The 20,809-nt window shown below is 49.2% G+C and overlaps 1 protein-coding gene and 1 pseudogene across 1 annotated transcript in view; both read right to left on the reverse strand.

Annotated features, from left to right (window-relative positions):
* Positions 1 to 3,072: 3,072 nt before the first annotated feature.
* LOC105495803 (lin-52 DREAM MuvB core complex component) overlaps positions 3,073 to 20,809 on the reverse strand; it is a 142,541-nt gene continuing 124,804 nt past the window's right edge. Inside the window, exon 6 of the mRNA XM_071099884.1 lies at positions 3,073 to 4,985. Coding sequence (XP_070955985.1) covers positions 4,963 to 4,985 — 23 coding nt within the window. The 3' untranslated portion in view covers positions 3,073 to 4,962. The remainder of the gene's footprint in view (positions 4,986 to 20,809) is intronic.
* On the reverse strand, positions 14,228 to 14,664 carry LOC105495802 (alpha-ketoglutarate dehydrogenase component 4 pseudogene; annotated as a pseudogene).

The raw sequence follows: 20,809 nt of genomic DNA on the forward strand, positions 1-20,809 counted from the left end.
CCCTCTGGAAAAATCCCACCCTGCCCACCATCTCCTCATGTTTTCTTTCTTTCTTTTTTTTTTTTTGAGACGGAGTCTCGCTTTGTCACCCAGGCTAGAGTGCAGTGGCCGGATCTCAGCTCACTGCAAGCTCCGCCTCCCAGGTTCACGCCATTCTCCTGCCTCAGCCTCCCACGTAGCTGGGACTACAGGCGCCCGCCATGTCGCCCGGCTAGTTTTTTGTATGTTTTAGTAGAGACGGCGTTTCACGGTGTTAGCCAGGATGGTCTCGATCTCCTGACCTCGTGATCCGCCCGTCTCTGCCTCCCAAAGTGCTGGGATTACAGGCTTGAGCCACCGCGCCCGGCCATGTTTTCTTTCTTTCTTTCTTTCTTTCTTTCTTTCTTTCTTTCTTTCTTTCTTTCTTTCTTTCTTTCTTTCTTTCTTTCTTTCTTTCTTTCTCTTTCTTCCTTCCTTCCTTCCTTCCTTCCTTCCTTCCTTTCTTTTTCTTTCTTCCTTCCTTCCTTCCTTTCTTTTCCTTCCTTCCTTCCTTCCTTCCTTCCTTCCTTTCTTTCTTTCTTTCTTTCTTTTTCTTTCTTTCTTTCTTTCTTTCTTTCTTTCTTTCTTTCTTTCTTTCTTTCTTTCTTTCTCTGTCTCCTTCTTTCTCTTTCCTTCTTTCCTTCCTCCTTCCCTCCCTTCTTTCTTTTCTTTCTTCCTTTCTTCCTTTCTTTTTTTTTTTTTTTTTGATGGAGTTTTGCTCTTGTCGCCCTGATTAGAGTCCAGTGGCACACTCTGGGCTCACTGCAACCTCTGCCTCCCAGGTTCAAGTGATTCTCCTACCTCAGCCTCCAAGTTGCTGGGATTACAGGCACGCGCCACCAGGCCCAGTTAATTTTTGTATTTTTAGTAGAGACAAGGCTTCACTATGTTGGCCAGGCTGGTCTTGAATTTCTGACCTCAGGTGGTCTGCCCGCCTCGGCCTCCCAAAGTGCTGGGATTACAGGCGTGGGCCACTGGGCCCGGTCATCCTCATGTTTTCTTTTAGCCATCCTGGGAAGACGTTGGGAAGAAGGTCACCCACTCTCACACAGCCACAGCCCAATTTTCTCTTGAAAATCACTACTAGAATCACCATTTGTCATAGTCCAAGGGTCAGGGAGAGAGTCTGGGGGAAGAATTTGACGAAGGTGGGCAGGAAACCCCCTCCCTCCCGTCTGAGCCCTGCTGGGGGGAAGGACTGTGGTAGGCACAGAGGGGAGGAGGCCAACCGAATGCAGAAACCCAGCCAGGGAAAGGTTTAGCCCCACAATCCAATTCCACTTAATATCCCATAATAGAATGCTGTCAACATGAGTTTCCTGTTCAAGTGGATTTGTCAGGAAGCCTGGGGAGGTCAGAGGTGTATTCCGGCCCTCCTGGTGTGGGGGCTCCAGTAGGATATGTGTGGTGGGGGTTACTCGGGCACAAGGGCCCCCTCCTCACCCTCTCCCCTCGGCAGACCAAACAGGCTCTCAGGAAGGGGTTTGTCACACTTGTCTGTACCGAGGCCTCATGAATCTGTGATGCCTCACAGAGGGCCCTGGAGCCTCCTGAGGGAGCATGTGTCTCCTTTGAGAAGTGTCCAGCCACCAAGGCAGAGAGCAGGCTATTCATGTGAGGGGATCCAGACCTTGAGCAGAAGGTGGGGAGGGGTTCCCAGTTCGGGGGAGGGTATGCAGGAGGAGCCACAGGGCCAAACTTGAGGCAACCTTGTGGGGCAAGGGGCTGCTTAGGGAGAACCCTGAAGATCTGGGGTGGCCTCAGCCCCCACGAGTGACAACTCAGGGGGTGACCCCACGTAGTTACTCAAACTGGCTGCTGCCTGCTCCCTCTGCCCCCCTGGCGGGCCCATTGCTAGGCGTCCTTCCTCCCAGGGACAGAGGCCCGACTTCCCTAGGGTCCTTCAGTGCTGAGCTGACTAAGAATCCTTTCAGGGGAAACTCCAGTGAGAGCTTGTGATCGAGCAGTCCCCATGGATCAGACACAGTGCTGGGCCTTCCATATGCTGCTGCCTCATCAAATTCCATGGAGCCAGGCCAGGGAGCAGCAGTGGGGGTCAAGGCTGAGGAGAAGGGCTGTGTGAGGACAGGAGCCGTTATTATCCTCATTTTCCCCAAGTAATAGGGGCTCAGGGGGTTTAAGAAATAAAACTAGGACCAGGCGTGGTGGCTGACGCCTCTAGCCTCTAATCCCAGCACTCTGGGAGGCCGAGGCCAGTGTATCACTTGAGCCCAGGAGTTTGAGACTAGCCTGGGCAACATAGCAAGATCCCATCTCTACCAAAAAAAAAAAAAAAAGAGAATAGACAGGCATGGTGATGCACACCTGTAGTCCCAGCTACTCGGGAGGCTGAGGCAGGAAGATCACTTGAGCCCAGGAGTTTGAGGCTGCAGTGAGCTATGATTGAGTCACTGCACACCAGCCTGGGCAACAGAGTGAGGCTCTGTCTCTAAAAAATACACTTTAAATAAATAAATAGAAACAAATCAAGACCTCACATAGTAGGAGAGGGCACTGGGACAAGCACGAAGTTCTGTATGACCCCAAAGCCGGTGAGGGGGAGATGGGGAGATGAATGAAGACTCGGTGAGAGCCTTCAGAAACCGAGCCTGTGCCTGGGCTTGGAGAGCGGATGTTGGGTGCATCTTCCTGTAAGTATCCAGGAGGGTGTGGGGCAAAAGTTGCGAGGATGAGGTCAGGCCTTGGCTCCTCTGGGGCCTGCGGGTGGGTGAGACCAGAGGAGGGGGGAATGGGCCTGGGGCCGAGAAGGGCAGGGCTGGGCCTCCAGCTCTTTTGTGAGCCATTTTAATTCGTGTAAATGAGGGTTTTTAATTTGTTATTCTGGGTTTTATTTCTATTACCATCTCATTTGCCTCTAAACCCTATTCTGCCCCTGCCTGGACCGAATTCCATTTGATGCATTAGGACTAATTCTCCTCCCAAAGGGTTAGATGTTTTCTCCCCACACAAAAGTCGCTTATTTTGGATAAAGAGACGATTAGATTTATCTTTAATATTTTAATGGCAGCTGGGATTAGTGGGCAAACAGCCCCGACTGGGGTTGTTCGCGGCGGATTAGGTTCTGATCAACTCTCAGATGGGGAGCCCCCACCCCCACCCCACTCCACTTTCTGTTTTCCACAAAGTGCTTTTTATTATTTTTTGTTGAAAAAAAATTCCCTTGTCTTTTGGAGCATCATAAATTCCATTTGCTGTTTTCTATTAAATCAAGTTGATTAAATTCGTTGTGACTCTTTGCACATAGATCTTTTTAATTTTAACGTCTCCAGCATAAAATCTTTAATGGTGCAATTCGAAATTGCTGCAATATACAGTACAGGCCCTGATAAAACAGATGGAAATGAGGTTCTGCCAGGGATGGGGGAGGTCCTGTCAGGAGAGGGTAGAGTTGGGAGAAGGCACGGAACTCCAGGAGAAGGCAGGGGACTGACTCCTCCTGAGGTCTAGAGAGCCCCACGTTCTCCCTCCAGCTATTTTCTAGCTTCAGGGCTTTGGTTAGGAACATTGACCCATGCTATGGAGGGCTTGCTATGTGCCTGGCACTGTGCATGCGTCACCAGTCATCCTTACAAGGAGGCTCAGAGAGGTCACTTGCTCAAGGTCACACAGCAAGTTGGTGGCAGTGGTTGAGTCCAGATTGTCTTTGCCAATAGAGCCTCATCTCCCCTTTCATCAGTGAAATGGGGGTGATCAGTTCCGCCCTGGGACACAGGTGCTTGGAAAGATTGGATGAGGTCCACAAACTGCTTTGGGAACAGAGCTGTGCTCTCCTGGGGGGATGGAGGAGTGGAACTGACCCATTTGGGCCTCAGAGGCTGCGCCATCACTGGGTAGAGCTGCCTTTTGAGACCCTGGGAACCTTCGCTAACTCCAGGGTCTCGGCTCCCCCGCCCCTCAGCTCTCCAGCTCTCCGGCCCCAGCCTCGGGCTTTTTCTCCCCATCTCTAATCCTGACCTCATCAAGTCCTGGGAAGAGGGCTGATCCACAGGAGCAAATCCCTCATTCAGAGGGGCAAAATCAGCTTAATTTGCAGCAATTTGAAGCAGGTCTTTGCCAGGATTTGAATATCAAATTATCCCACAGCCTGGGCTGGTCTGGGAGGCCTCCCCCGGCTGCAATATGGACGGATGTGCTCAGGCTTCACAAGGGAGATTGTCCTGGGAGTGACTGAGGCTGAGACTGGGGAGATGGGAGTGAGTGTCAGAGGGTAGTGGGCAAGGTGGGGGTCACCAGTCAGCCCCCACTCCCAGAGGGCACTGCAGCAGTGACTGAGGGACAGATGGGATTTGGGGTCAAAACCTCCTGTTCATGAGACTCACCGGGGGCTCTTATCAAATGTGCAGATTCCCAGGCCCTTCCACAAACATAAGAAATCAAGATTTTCTTGACTAACAAAGTTTAGAAAAATCTGGTGCAGCTCAGTTAGCCAATCAACAAACACTTGCTGCGCACAATCTGTACTGCCTCTCATTTTGAGAGAATCAGCCTCCTCCAGTGTCCACTCCATTCATTCCCAGCCTCTGGTACTGTGGACAATATTTCCTTTGCTGTCTGCTCCATGGTGGCCCCAGAGGCCTGAGTCAGCTGCTGCAGAGAGCTCTTCAGCCTTCCCTTCCTGGTCTGGATGCCCATCTCCTCTGGCCACCCAGGCCTTTCATTCCTTTTGTGCAAGCTCAGGCCTAGCAGACATCCTCTTATGTCAGTCACACAGGCCTTGCTGCCCAGACCCGAGCCTCGGGGCTCAGACCCCTCTCCATGGGCATGTCACAGTCCATGAGCTGCGAGTGTCTTCGGGAAGGCCCGAGGTCAGTGAAACATTCTGGTCCTGCCACAGTGTTGTGTCCCTGTGGGCCCTGCAGTGTGAGAGCAGCAGCTAGGGCTCTTGGGATGGCTTTGTGCAGGCCCACTGTCCAGCCAGCACCATCAACAGAGATAAGAGCCCATGCCTGGGGAGGAAACAGACCAGTCAGTGGTCAAGTACTAAACAGTGTGACAAGCATTATAAGAACCACAAGTGCTTCCACTTAATTCTCACAAAATCCTATGGAGTAGGTACTATATACACCCATTGTATAGATGAGGAAACTGAGGCACAGAGAGATTAGTAACATGCCCCACCCAGGTCATACAGCAATAAGAGGTGGACCTGGGATGCATACCCAGGCAGTCTGACTCCAAACTGGTCCTCTTAACCACTTTGCTCTATCTCCATCTATCCATCTTTACCTAAAATTTTGTCTTTCTCTGTATTCTCCACAGCAATGACTTGCCTTATTTTTAAAGGCATAATCACAGTGTGTTTGGGAGCAAAGAAAGGAGCGCGTAACCTACACTAGGGCAATCACAGAGGCTTTTTGGAGGTGATGTCTTTATTTGTTCAATGATGTGGTAGAACAACCACTGTGTGCCCAACACTGGTGATACAGAGATGAAACAGCCATGGAGCTCACAAACAGGGGGGCATGAACACCCCAGAGGCAGTGCTCAGTGCACTGATGGAGAAAACACAGGGCATTATAGAAACACTGGGGACACCCCAAAGCCCAGGAGATCAGGGCAGGCTTCCTGGAGGAGGGGCACTAGTCCCCTTCACTAGATCTAGTCATTAACCTGAGGTTCAGATGGCCCAGAGGTCCCACTGGGCACACTCACCCTTCTTCGTCTCAGCCAGTCCATCCTCCATGGACCTTCTGGGTCAACCAAGCTTGAGACCCTCTTCGACCACCTATCCTAGACAGGCAGACCCCCTCCGGGGAGGTCTGTGTTCCCAACTGCTATGTGTTCTTAGAGGCGGGGCCTGAACAGGAACGAGACGCCTGAACCCCAGATTCTATGCCAGCAGGGTCTGGTGTGAGTCAGTAGCTGCCTTGGGAAAGTCCAGTGGTTTGATCTGAGGGTGCCTAGAATTTAGAGCAAAAAGGGACCCCAGAAGCCACCCAAACCTGTTTTGAAGGAAGCCACAGGAGATGTCCACGCCCCACAGCTCAGAGGTGCTGCAAATTCCAAGCTCCCAGTGCTCTATCTTCTCTCTGGGGTGGTCTGGCCCCACCTGGCTCTCCCCCAATCTTTGTCCCCATGTCTGCCTGCCTTGCCTGATGGTGGCCAGGGTGGCCTTTCCAGAATAACGATGGTATTGGCTCAGATTAAGGGCAACTAGCTGGCTCTTGGCTTTTCATTTTTATATAACAACTAATCTCCTTCTAATCAGCCATTATTAAATTATATTCCATTTTTAATTCATTCACAGATCACCGTTGGGACAGCTGGATGGATAATTGGAGAGAGATAATTTATGTAAATGAGGAGCAGCAGAAGGTGGGGGAGAGGGAGGCCCAGGGCACCAAAGGGAGCCCCCCCAGTGTCCAGGCTGCGGAGGGGCAGTGGCCTGGCTCCTCCTGGAAACGGGCGCCTGGGAATGCTGGGAGGATTGGGGGCTGCCACGGGACCTCAGGGTTCCTGACTAGTGGTTCCTGGTGTGGCCCCTCAGCATCACCTTGAACACTTCTGGCAAATGGGGAGCTCACTACTTTGGGGGTGGGGGTATCTCTCAGACATCAGCTCCCCCTTTTAGGAGCAGATCCTGAGAGGCAGAATGCCCCAGAAAATTCTGGAGTCAGAGCTGTTTTTGATTCCAACTCCACCACTGTGTGGCGTTTCCTAACCTTAGTTCCCACATCTGCAAAACGCAGGTAATGACAGTACCTACCTCATAGGGTGCTGTGAAGCTTAAGTGCCTGGCACCTTAGGAAGAGACCAAGACAAGTACATGGCAGCTCTTATCACCATTATAGGACAGTGTGTATCTTTTAAAATCTTCCTCTCTAACATCTGCCTTCTGGCCATGGAGCTTCCCTCTGGTAACACACTAAATAAATCCACATCCTTTGCATATCTGAAGACAGCTCTACCACTGATAATAACACTCCGGAGGTTTGTGTCTCATTGTGTCCTCATAGCGTCTCATAGTGTCTCCTTGTATCCTCAGAACGATTATAGAACGTGGGGGCGATTGTGTCCATTTTACAGATGAGTATACTGTGGACCCAAGCTCTCTCCTGCCAATTCCTGCAAGAAAAACGGTAACAAGCCCCAGAAGCCTGCTTAGAAAGGAACACGAGTCTCAGAAAACCTGGATCCCAGCCGGAGGCTATCTTGGGAAGGTGCCTTGGGGACTGGCAGGCAGGTCAGGGATGGCAGGGAAGGTGGGTGAGAGAGGTGGGACCTCCACCCTTCTTGGCTGTCCCTTTGGGGCCCCAAGAATCAGGCACGGATGGGCATTCATGGGCACAGGTTGTCTGACAGAGCTTGAGGGGCAAGGTCTGCCTGTGCCTGGGGCTGGCATGGGCTGGCAGGGAGGCCCTTGGACCATTCCCAGAGGGAGACAGGGGATTAAGGAGGGTTAGGGAGGTGGTCCCAGAGGGTCCATGCAAAGTAATGGGATTAGCTCTTGGGCAGTGAGTGAAAGTTATTATCGTGTGGGGCCTCTGGCCTCCCACCCAAGGCTGCAGCTGTCACCCATCCTGGGAGGCACCAACAGCCCCCTGCACCCCCACCTTGGGGCAGGCTGGCACCTCTTCTCCCCACAGGCTTTTCTGCTGTGGTCATCTGCCTAGGGGCTGGCTGCCTAGCTTTAGCCTCCAGTTGGTCCTTGACAGACTGGGCCACCCACACAGTACGCTCTAGACTTGCTCTGTGCCTCAGTTTCCTCTTGAACAGAAGGCTACAGGAAGGTGCTTGAGATCCTCTGAGGCATGGGGGTCCGGAGCCAGGCCCCCTGGGTTTCTGGCTCTGCCACGCATTAGCTGTGTGACCCAAGGCACATCTGTCAGCCTCTCTGTGTCCTAATTAGTAAAATGGGGGCAGTAGCAGATCTGCGTTAGGGTTTTCATAGCGGAGGGCTGGGTAGGAGGCATAGCGTTGGCCTGTTGGTGCTGGGCACCTCCTAGAGGTTGGGGCCGAGGAGGGCTGCGGGCCTAGGGCCTAATGACAAGAGGGGACCAGTCTTGAAAGGCGTGAAAGGCAGCGTCTGAGAGAAGCCGCAAGCGGGGCCGCTCTCGGCTCCCTCTAGCGGTGGCCGCGCGACCTCCCTTGGGGTGGGAGGAGACCAGAGAGGCAGGTGGCGATGCCGATCCGGGAATCTGGGCCAGTCCGCCTTCCTCCAAGGCTTCAGAGGGGAGGGATTTCAAGGGTCCTCAAAGGCTCCCCTTCCTAAGCAATACACAGCACCCATCCTAGGAGCGTCTGTCCGTTAGCTTGTACATCTGTCCGAATGGAAGTGCCTCCCTGGGCCAGGTGCGGTGGCTCACGCCTGTAATCCCAGCACTTTGGGAGGCCAACGCGGGCAGATCACTTGAGGTCAGGAGTTCGAGACCAGCCTGGCCAACATGGTGAAACCCCGTCTCTACTAAAATACAAAAGTTAGCCAGGCATGGTGGTGCATGCCTGTAATCCCAGCTACTCGAGAGACTGAGGCAGGAGAATTGCTTGAATCCGGGAGGCGGAGGTTGCAATGAGCTGAGGTAGCACCACTGCACTCCAGCCTGGGTGACAGAGTGAGACTCAGCTGTACATAAATAAATAAATGAATAAATAAAGGGCCTCCTTGAAGGCACAACACATCAGGGACGTGTCACCCACTGCATACTCATCCCAAGCCCAGCAGAGCAGGGAGGGCGGTGGAGCATTTGCCCAGTGTGCACGGCTAATGCCAGCCCGTCCACATGCTCAAGTGGTACCTGGAAGAATCTGACAAGGCAGCTCCAGACTACGGACAAGTCAATCCCTTTTCTAGCCTGTTTCCTCATGACAAACTGACAGGGTGGGATTAAGTCAGTAGTTCCACCTTTTCACTCGGAAGAGCCCCATCATCCCATTTTTTAGAGACAGCGTCTTGCTTTGTCGCCCAGGCTGGAGTATGGCAATGCCTCCAAGGCTCACTGCAGCCTCGATCTTCTGGGCTCAAGTGATCCTCCTGCCTTGGCCTCCCAAAGTACTGGGATTACAGGCATGAGCCACCGCACCCAGCCCAGGGAGGCACTTCCATTTGGACAGACATACAAGCTAACGGACAGACGCTCCTAGGTGTGAGCCACTGCACCTGACCAACTTTCATGTAATTTTAAAAAGAAGAAAAAAGTTCACGTTTATGCAGTGGAATACTGTGCTGCTATTCCACATTCAATCTCCAAGACAGTATTTATTTATTTATTTATTTTTTAGACAGAGTTTCGCTTTTGTTGCCCAGGCTGGAGTGCAATGGTGCGATCTCGTCTCACTGCAACCTCCGCCTCCTGGGTTCAAGCTATTCTCCTGCCGTAGCTTCCCGAGTAGCTGGGATTACAGGCATGCGCGACCACGCCAGGCTAATTTTGTATTTTTAGTAGAGATGGGGTTTCTCCATGTTGGTCAGGCTGGTCTCGAACTCCTGACCTCAAGTGATCTGCCTGCCTTGGCCTCCCAAATTGCTGGGATTACAAACATGAGCCACCGCACCCAGCCGACAGTATTATTTTTTAAAAAGGAAGATGGACGGTATGTTTTATTTCTACTTGTGAAAATGAAATATATATATACATATAAATATTTTTTAATTTCTGGAAAAGTATATGAAAAACTGGTTACTGGTTGGTTGTGGGAAAGGGAATCAGATGGCTGGAGGGCAGGGGAGTGAGGGAAGCCTATGGATTCCTCTACACCCTTTAGTTTAAAAAATGGTGTGTACATGTATTACCTATTTTGATAAATAAATAATTCATTAAACATAACAGTATATACAGGTGTAATACATTCACTGAATCTCTTACCACTCGTGTCAGCACACAGTAGGCACTTAATAAGTGCTAGCCCCCTTTTGTTATTGGTCTCTCCAGAGCATGCATTAGTGATTTATGTTCACCCGACCATCAGCCCTTTACGCTGAGCTTCATTAGTAAGGTACAATGTTTGCTAAATGACCGAGACCCGGGAGGGGAAGATGTTTCCAAGCTTTCACGGCGGAGAGGCTGAGGGTCTCTGTTGCCACAGGAGACAGGGAAAGGTCTTCCTGTGCCGGGGCTGAAGTAGCGGGTACAGATTACAAGGGGTGGTTGGGGGGGTAAGCGGACAGACCTGGCATGGGAGTGGTGGCATTTGACAGTCAGTGGGAGCGCAGAGCTGCCCACGTGGCCACAGGCCTCACCCTGCCCTGTGCTGAGGAGAGTGGGAACTCTGTTCAGCCTCCCAGGACCATGGCTTGGGGCCTGAACTCAGTGCCCAGGGGCAGTCTGGAGACCCCCCCTTGATTTAGGCCCTGCAGCCCCAAGACCCAAGGGGCCGTCTTCTTCCTGGTCTCTAGAGAACTGTGGTCTTCTCATCTGGTGAGCTCCATATGGCACCAAGGGCCCTTTGTGAATGGAGCTGTGATCCCTGGAAGGCACTGGGTGATGGGGAGGGAGTGGAGAGGAAGTGGTAGCCAGATAGCCCAGCATCCAGCAACCGTGGGTGCTAGCAGCCCATTCACATTTTTCTTTTTTCTTTCCTTTTTTTTTTTCTTTTTTTTGAGCCAGTCTCACTCTGTTGCCCAGGCTGGAGTGCAGTGGCACGATCTCATCTCACTGCAACCTCCGCCTCCCGGGTTCAAGCAATTCTCCTGCCTCAGCCTCCTGCGTAGCTGGGATTACAGGCGCCCGCCACCACACCAGGCTAATTTTTGTATTTTTGGTAGAAACGGGGTTTCTCCATGTTGGCCAGGCTGGTCTTGAGCTCCTGATCTCAGGTGATCCTCTCGCCTCGGCCTCCCAAAGTGCTGAGATTACAGCCGTGAGCCATCATGCCTGGCCAGTCCATTCGCATTTTTCAGGGATGCACTACATGCTTGAGATCTGGGGGCTCAGAATTTGGGGATACAATACAGCTTCGGCAGTTGTTATGTGAGGTGGCCCTGGGTCTTAAACCACCCACGTCCACTGTCATCACTACTAAAGACATTGAATATTTACCATGTGGCAGGCGCTCCACAAGCATGATCCCACTGAACCCTCACAAAGACCCAGGACAGTGTTTAGAACAAAAAAATTTTCTTTCCAGGGATGGAAAGTGTGACTCAAAAACATTAAGTCTCTTCCTGGGGTCACAGAACTCACAAGTGGCCAGGCCAGCATCGGAAGCCAGCTCTGCCTGCCCGCCCAGGCCTGGATGCCCAGCCACGACCTGGCATCCCCTCTGCCCAGCTCCCATCTCGGCTCTCAGTAAGTGCCAGGAGCTGGTCTCCATGCCTTGAAGCCCCGCCCTTCTCCATGGCCTCCAGTTCCTACCACCCCACTGCCCCAAAGCTGTCTCACCTGCCTCTAGGCTCTGCACCTCCCTCCCAGTCCACTCAGCTTCCCAGGAGGTCCCCAAGTACCCCAGTGTCTGGGGACAGTGGTGGGCAAAGGGCCCCAGGGCCTCTCAGCTGGGCCCATGGCTGAGCGCGGTGGGGAGGCGGGCGCAGTGCACAGAGCTGATCCTAACCAAGTTTGCCAGCCCAGCTTTTCTCATGGCTCTCACACAATGGTCTGCTTTGTGCCCACCTGCCGATAATGCTTAATTAGGCGAGGAGGTGATTAATTTGAGGTAATTGACAGCTAATTAGAGGCCCACAGGCTCATTAACTTGACATCTTGTCTTCGTGAATTGGCTGAGTAGGGTCAGGTGATGGAAGCCGTTGCTTCTCCCTCCCCAGCTCTCAGCCCCTGTAGGCTGAGGCGATCACCTGGGGGAGGGCTGGGCCGACCCAGGAGTTCAGGTGGGGCAGTCCCAAGGCCAAGAGTAGAGGAAGCCAAGGCAGTGAGGGAGGAAGGGTCCGGATGGAGGTGTATGCCCTGACCTTAAGAGGGAGAGAGTGGGCAGGGAGTGAAGGCTTGTGGGCACTTCAGCAAAGACACCTAAGAGAGGTGGGGTATTTAACAGGGCCCGAGGGCAGGAGGGAGAGCTGGTGTCCATGAAAGGAGGAGGGGTGACGGGAAGCGGGTGAGTGGGGCAGCCTGTTGGAACTAAGCATAGGCTGTGGGGTGACAGACCTGGGACTGGATCCTAACTCTGCTACTAACCAGCTGGGTGACTGTGAACCAGTGAGTTAATTGCTAAACCTCAGGCTTCTCCTCTGTAGAATGGGAATAATAATGGTACCTGCCACAGGAGGTTGTTGTGAAGAGTCCATGAAACACTGAGGTAAAGGACAAATCTGTGAATTGAATGAGCAGGGTCAGGCTGAGTAGGATTCGTACCCAAGGGTCTGATGAGTGCACAGTCAAATGTTAACTAGTCCATTAAAATTGTTTTAAATGAAAAGTTAACTATTCTTGGTGGCAGGAAGGAGTGACATGAAGAGAGAGTGAGTGGGTAGAATGGGCGCCAGGGCTGTGGGGAGGCAATGGCAACCCCCTCCCAAGATAAGCCACCGTTACCCTGCAGGACACCTGCAGGCCTGATCACAGTAGCCTGGCGGAAGGTGTGGGGAAAAGACCTTCTTGTTGTTACCATCTCTTTTGGGCACGGGGCATGCAATTCAGCAATAGATATTAAAGTTTAAAATGCACACGGTCTTTGATCCAGCAATTCCCCTAATAGTGATACATCCACAGATACCTAAACTCAAGGATATTTGCTCATCACAACATAGTTTGTAGTAGCAGAAGACAGGAAATGACCTGAATGTCCATCACAGGACCTGGCTAGGTAACCGAAGGCACATCCACACAGTGGAATGGTATGTGGCGGTTACATCTCTAGGTACCAATATGAACAAGATCCAAGATAAATAGAAAAAAAAAAAAAAAAGCAAGCTGCAGAACAGGTGTAGTTTCCACAAGCTGCTACCTAGTGGTCTGAAGGTTATGGGATGGCAAGGAGATGTCTTTTTTCATAATCTGTTCGTTTTAAATATAGTTTGTATTTACTACCTTTTCAAAAAGTATTTAAAAAGTCATACAAGTTTTTTTTTTTTTTCCCCCCAAATGAAATCTAACTTGAAATCTGAATTTATAGGCAAAGTGCCTCTGGCTGAACTGGGGGTGGAGGCCCAGTCCTACCCACCTATTTCCTTCCTCCCCTCCCCTACAGGCTCCAAGAGGGTCATCTGGAATCCATCATTGTCCACTGGAACTTTCTATGATGATGGAAATGTATGCAGTTCTACACTGTCGAATACAGTGGTAGTCAGTAGCCATAAGTGGCTACTGAGCACTTAAAATGTGCCTAGCGCAACTAAGAAACTTATTTTATTTTATTTTTTTCACTCTGTCCCCAGGCTGGAGTACAGTGGCGCCATCTCGGCTCACTGCAACTTCTGCCTCCTGGGTTAGGTGATTCTCATGCCTCAGTCTCTCGAGTAGCTGGGATTACAGGTGTGCACCACGATGCCCATCTATTTTTATTTTTTTAAATTTTCAGTAGACAGGGTTTCACTATGTTGGCCAGGCTGGTCTCAAACTCCTGACCTCAAATGATCCACCTGTCTCAGCTTCCCAGAGTGCTGGGATTATAGGAGTGAGCCATTGCACCTGGACAGAAACAGAATTTTAAATTTTATTTACTTTTAATTTAGATTTAATAGCTACATGTGGCTAGTGGCTACCAATTGGGATAGCACAGAAATTTCTTCAAGGGACCAAACAATTCAGCTGACCCTGGCCTCCATCTAAGGGAATACCAAACCCAGTGACTGTCACCAGCACCACTGATAACTCCAGAGTTTCCTGCAGTGTAAACACAGGCTCTTTGCTATAGAAATAACTGAAGATTCCTTCCTTCCTTCCTTCCTTCCTTCCTTCCTTCCTTCCTTCCTTCCTTCCTTCCCTCCTTTCTTCCTTCCTTCCTTCCTTTCTCTTTCTTTCTTTTTCTTTCTCTTTCTTTCCTTCTTTCTTTCTTTCTTTCTTTCTTTCTTTCTTTCTTTCTTTCTTTCTTTCTTTCTTTCTTTCTTTCTCTTTCTTTCTTTCTTTCTCTCTCTCTTTCTTTCCTTCCTTCCTCCCTCCCTCCCTCTTTCTTTCTTTCTCTCTCTCTCTTTCTTTCTCTTTCTTTCTTTCTTTCATTCTTTCTTTCTTTTAAATGTATACTTTAAGAAGTATAGAGTGTATAAACAATTAGGTAAGCTTGTGGAGAAGCTGACCAAGATACATAAATTAGGAAATACAAGTGTCCATCTAAATTTTCTATATTTCATTTTTTCATAGTATTTATTAAAGATGTTTAATATACGGTTTCTCATCTGTCATTTTGGAAGTCCTTTATTGTGAAGACAATTCTATTGTCTGATGACAAACAGCAGCCACCATGGTTATTCAGCACCTCCACGTTGGATAAATTTAATTTCTTCTTGAGATACAAGTTTCCTTCTGTATTTCTGAGGTAATGTTTTTATTATTTCTGCAGTATCTGGTGGACCCTGATACATCAGCATATTTGGTGATTTACTTCCCTCAGAATGTTGTGAAATTACAGAAGAGTGAGGTGGTAGCCCTGCTGATCTCAAAGCTTCTGATACATTGGGTTTAGGATTGTCTCTTCTGTCAGGAAACCTTATTAATGGAGTGTGTGGTTTGACTACCTGAACGACCCTAGTGGCAGACACCATCTTGCTGCCCATCATGACCCCCGAAAAGGGGCAGTTTCCGGGGCACGAGCGAGCTGCAGCGATCACACTTCCTGGGATGTCACCTCTTTTCTTTCTTTCTTTTTCTTTTCTTTCTTCCTTTCTTTTCTTTCTTTCTTTTCCTTCTTTCTTTTCTTTCTCTCTTTCTTTCTTTCTTCTTTTTCTCTCTTTTCCTTCCTTCCTTCCTTGCTTCCTTCCTCTCTCTTCTCTTTCTTTCTTTCTTCTTTTTTTTTTTTTTGAGACGGAGTCTCGCTCTGTCGCCCAGGCTGGAGTGCAGTGGCGTGATCTCGGCTCACTGCAAGCTCCGCCTCCCGGATTCACGCCATTCTCCCGCCTCAGCCTCCCAAGTAGCTGGGACTACAGGCGCCCGCCACCACGCCCTGCTAGTTTTTTGTATTTTTAGTAGAGACGGGGTTTCACCATGTTAGCCAGGATAGTCTCGATCTCCTGACCTCGTGATCCACCCGCCTCGGCCTCCCAAAGTGCTGGGATTACAGGCTTGAGCCACCGCGCCCGGCCTTCTTTCTTCTTTTTCTCTCTTTTCCTTCATTCCTTCCTTCCTCTCTTTTCCTTCATTCCTTCCTTCCTCTCTTTTCTTTCTTTCTTTCCTTTTTCTCTTTCTTTCTTTCTTTCTTTCTTTCTTTCTTTCTTTCTTTCTTTCTTTCTTTCTTTCTTTCTTTCTTTCTTTCTTTCTTTCTTTCTTTCTTTCTTTCTTTCTTTCTTTTCTCTTCCCTTCCCTTCCCTTCCCTTCTCTTCTCTTCTCTTCTCTTCTCTTCTCTTCTCTTCTCTTCTCTTCTCTTCTCTTCTTCTTCTCTCTCTCTCTCTCTCTTTTTCAGACAGTGTTTTGCTCTTGTTGCCCAGGTCAGAGTGCAATGGTGCGATCTCAGCTCAGTGCAACCTCCGCCTCCTGGATTCAAGTGATTCTCCTGCCTCAGCCTCCCGAGTAGCTGAGATTACGGGCACACGCCACCATGTCTGGCTAATTTTGAATTTTTAGTAGAGATAGGGTTTCTTCATGTTGGTCAGGCTAGTCTCGAACTCCCGACCACAGGTAATCCACCCACCTCAGTCTCCCAAAGTGCTGGGATTACAGGCATGAGCCACCACGCCCAGCCTGAAGATCATTTCTAACAGAATTAGAATTGCACTGATAGGAAGCATGTCAGAGATGCTGGTAGCTCTCTTGGAATCCCAGTTATTTTAGGAAGGAGCACCTGAATGATCCATGAGTGAAAAAACATATCTTTGGCTTTGAGATCAGTGGCCAGTTCCACCTGGGAAGAATTTAAGTGATGAGTTAGGTCACTGGAGGCATCCATTTGGCAACTGTGCAATGAGCCTCTACAATAGGTCAGGCTCTGGAGAAACAGAAACACACATCTGGTCCTCGCTCTTGAGGAGCCCGCAATCTGGGGACTGATTTCTCAGTAAAGGGTGGATAGACAATGGTGCTCCCTCGAAGGAGAGCCCAAGGGTGCAGCAAGGGGCTTGAGTTTGGCTGACAGCCCTCCTCCGCATTGAGGTCACAGAGAATGAGGGCACAGGACAGGGCCCTCCAGTCCTTATGCTCAGCCGCTGGTGGAGCATGAGTGGCAGCTGCCAAAGGGACATGTTGACCATCTTCTGTCCTTCTTTCTGACTTCATAGCTTTGAACCCAGGGTGAGTCTGGGATCCTCTAGATTCCCCTATGCTATTGCCCCAAATAGCTTTCATGGCGTGGTTTGAAACATAAAAACCAACAGCTTTCATCAGCGCTTCCCTTTAGAGGCTCAGAGAACCTTAACTTCTTTTGAGGTACAGCTTACAGAAAGTGCGCAGCTATTAACTGCACAGCTCGATGAATGTTTATACACACACCCTCCTGTGTTAACCACCACTCAGATCAGGAGAGAGAGAATTTCCAAAACCCCAGAAGACTCCCTGGGCCCCTTTCCAGTTAATACCTCCAAGGTAACTACTATTTAGACTTCTATCACCTAGATTAGTTCTGTCTGTCCTAGAATTTCATACAGATGGAGTCATACGGTATGTGCCCTTCATTCGTGTTTGGGAGATTCATCCATATTACTGTGTGAAGCAGCATGGTAGTTTGTTCATTCTTTATTGCCAATTGGCATTCCACATAGAATATACAATCTATCCATTCTCCTGCTGATGGCCTTTGTTCCCCCAGTTTTTTACTTGCATGAATGAAGTTGCTATTATTTTCGCATGTATCTTTTGGTGTCAACTCATTTTTGTTGGGTATAAGTGGAATAGGCATAGGCATATTCTTTGAATTCTTTTTTTTTTTTTTTTTTTGAGACAGTCTCACTCTGTTACCCAGGCTGGAGTGCAGTGGCAGCACAATCATGACTTTCTGCAGCCTCAAACTCCTGGACTCAAGTGGTTCTCCTGCCTCTGCCTCCCAAGTAGCTGGGACTACAGGTGTGCACCACCATGCCTGGCTAATTTAATTTTGGAGAGATGAGGTCTCACTATGTTGCCTAGGCTGGTCTTGAACTCCTGGCCCCAAGTGATCCTCCTGCCTCAACTTCCCAAGGTAATGGGATTACAGGTGTGAGCCACCATGCTTGCCACCCCCTGTCCTTTTTTTTTTTTTTTTTTGACAGGGTCTCACTCTGTGGCCCAGGCTGGAGTGCAATGCTGTGATCATAGTTCACGGCAGCCTTGAACTCCTGGGCTCAAGCCATCTTTCCGGTGCTGCCTCCTGAGCAGCTGGGACTACAGGGATGTGCCACTGCGCTGGCTAATTTTATTTAATTAAGAAACATCTTTTTTTTTTTTTTTTTTGGTAGAGATGGGGTCTCACTATGTTGCCCAGGCTAGTCTCTGGCTCCTGGACTCAAGTAGTCCTCCTGCCTCAGCCTCCCAATGTGCCGGGATTACTGGTGTGAACCACTGCAGCGGGGACACTTGGTCCTTTCGACAACCTGGTGAAGTAGTTATTTTCCCCCTTTAATGGAAGAGGAAACTAAGTTCAATAAGGCTAAGAATCCTATCCAAGGCCACACGCCAAAGCTATTAAGTAGCAGAACCCATATTCAAACTAGAATGATCAACTGTCACATGGTCAAGACTGTTCCTCCTCCCAGGAAACCCCTGAGTTCTAAGCAAATCAGACGGTTAGTCACCCTAATTCAAACCTGACTGGATTCAAAAGTGGAGCTTTGTTTTTTTTTTCTTTGAAACGGAGTCTCGCTCTGTCACCCAGGCTGGAGTGCAGTGGTACCATCTCAGCTCACTGCAAGCTCCGCCTCCCGGGTTCACGCCATTCTCCTGCCTCAGCCTCCCGAGTCACTGGGACTACAGGTGCCCGCCACCACGCCTGGCTAATTTCTTGTATTTTTAGTAGAGACGGGGTTTCACCGTGTTAGCCAGGATGGTCTCGATCTCCTGACCTTGTGATCCACCTGCCTCGGCCTCCCGAAGTGCTGGGATTACAGGTGTGAGCCACCGCGCCTGGCCCCAAAAGTGAGCTCTTTATCATCAGGCTGGGATTTCCCCTGGCCTAACATTTCACCAGACAGCACGTGGTGTTAGCACAGACTCAAGGCAGAATATTTTGTCTTCAAAACACTCATGTGATATCAGGATTTTACTTGTTTTTCTTTTATTTTGAAGAAAGCGATTTCATTTAAAGTATATCTGAGTTGGGTAAGAATAAAATTATTTATATGAAAAGAATTTTCTAACACAATCCATCAAACAAGGATTTATTCAGCACCCATGAGCTGAAAAGAAGTTTAAGGCAGTCCTTGACTTCAAGAAATTAATCATTTACTTAGGGAGCTAAGAGGAAAGCTTAAGGAATAAAATTAGAGGATAATAAACAGTAATAATAATCACCCCATATGTGAGTACTTACTGTGCCCAAGGGGCTTTACAGAGTCTAATTTAATCTACACAACACAGCTGTGAGATATGTTCTGCTGTTATGCTCATTTCAGATGAGGAAACCAAGACTTGGTGAAGTGATTTGGTCAAGGAAAAAAATCATTGAGCTGTTCACTTAAGATTTGTAGGTTTAATATAAACGAGTTACGCCTCTGATAAATCTTTATTGAATGGGAAACGCTTGAAAATACAGACATTTTTTCCTTTCTCTGCTCTTGAATATCCTATCCCCAATAATTTAGTGCAAAATTTTAAATACGTATTTTGGCTTGTTTCATTTTAGGAAAATAGCAGTTCAGGTCAAAATGGCGCTTTTAGCCTTAATGGCTTGGGTGCAAATAGGCACAGCTTGTGACTGTGAAATCAGAGGTCCTGGCTTGCAGCGGGGTTCCGGGGCTGACACAGTCCAATGGGCCAGTGCAACCTGCTTGGTACCCCGGCTGCACAAACTGTTGGCCTCATGGTCAGTCCTGACCAGAAATGCACAAGGGTATTTGTCCCCTGGGTCCTCAAGGTCAGCTCCTCCATCTCCCTCCAACACACCCCAAACCTTATCACATCCCTCAACCTCCTGACCCTGCCACCCATCTCTGCTTTTCAGGTTTGCAGGCCCCCACCCAGAGGCACCTTCATCATTCCTCCCTGACACGTCAACTTTCATTTTCCTAGGACGAGTCTCATTTGACAGTCTCCTGCCCATATTTCTAAGCTCTCTGGGTCTCGGTGTGCTATTTCTCTGTCCTCTCTGGGGGTTGTAACACCAATCATCTGCAGGTTTCATTAGCATGCTGTTTACCCCTGTCTTTCAGATCATTAATGAAGATGTGAAGTGAGACACCAATCCTCACGGCCCCCACCACGTGCCCCCTCCCGTGCCCGGCGCTGCTGGAGTCATTATCCTTCCTGGTGTGACAGGGTCAGAACCAAACCAATTTGCATCAATCTTTGGTGATGCTGTGAAGTGTTGCCTGCCCTGCAATGCTGCTGCCGTAACAACTGCTTCAGCCATCTGGTCTGGAGTGCTCTTCTCTCCTTTGGAAGGCTCATCAGATCTGGCCACTCCAGTTCTGGCTGAAAGCCCCAGAGCGACTGCAACGGTCAGGCAGGATTCAGGGCTACACATGGCTGACATTGTTTCTTCTTCGTTTCGCTCTCCTGAGCTGGGCAGAAAGCAGTCCCTCTTTGGCAAACAGGATGGACAAGTGCATGCACTAGTGGAGGAGGGAGCAGATGTGGCAGGCACGGAATTTTACTCGTTGCTGCATCTATTTCTATCAAGGAAAATGGGGAGTGCTCCCCATTCCCCCCCATTTTCTAGCCCAGGCCTAGTCAGATGTGTGGGTTTGTATATTCTGGGTACTTGGGGCTGATGTGGTCAAGTCACTTCTTGGGGAGAAGGTCAATTCTTCTCCACTATTTTCTCACGTCATTTGGTCCTGAGGCTTTTATATCTTCTTTAGCAATTCCATGACTATGCTTCTCATCCTGCAGGGAGACTGACTTTATATACACACTTGTCTCCCAATAAAAGTGAGAACCACCTCCTACACATACCTTGTGTCTTCCAGACCCAACTCAGATGAAATGCACTTCCTTCTCTTTCCTGAGAGTGCAGCGCCTCCAACTGGTTGTGATGAAAACATGAGTATAATTCCAGATTCTTCTCTGACCCATTCCTACTCCTGACCTCCAACTCATCTTTTCTTCCTTCTCTTCCAATTGGGAAGGGGAAGGTAAGCAGGGAGAAAGCAGTGAAGGAAACTCTCGCAAACACAACATCTGAAGTAAGGTGCTGCATGCCCAAGAGCTGGGGGAAACTTAATGCTAAGACTCTACAGCAAGGTGAGGTGAGACATACTTTCTCAGGGTAGGGAAAGACTGAGGAAAAAGATAGCTATTTGGCAACACTGAACACCTACTGACTGAATGATTTTTTCTGTTCCTGGGCAAAGGCTCTGAGGAGTGTGGGGAGAGATGGAACTGTCATGAATAGGGAACAAGTTTTTTTTTCCACATTACATGCAATGAAGTAGAGGTCCTAGAGCATAGCTGGATGGTTATTAGGTGCTCAATAAACACTTATTGGTGTACAGAATGATACACATTTGCATACGAAAGAACAAATTTCATTACCATATACAAAGGTCATCGATGAACTATGTATGTGTGCACATGTGTGCAGGATAACAGGCTGAGTTGAGAAGCAGGGCTTTTAAAATCTGTATATCTGGCCCCAGAGGCTTTTTTCTCCCTGTATTATAAAATCA

The sequence above is a fragment of the Macaca nemestrina genome, chromosome 7, assembly GCF_043159975.1.
Source record: "Macaca nemestrina isolate mMacNem1 chromosome 7, mMacNem.hap1, whole genome shotgun sequence".
Taxonomy (NCBI): Eukaryota; Metazoa; Chordata; class Mammalia; order Primates; family Cercopithecidae; genus Macaca; species Macaca nemestrina.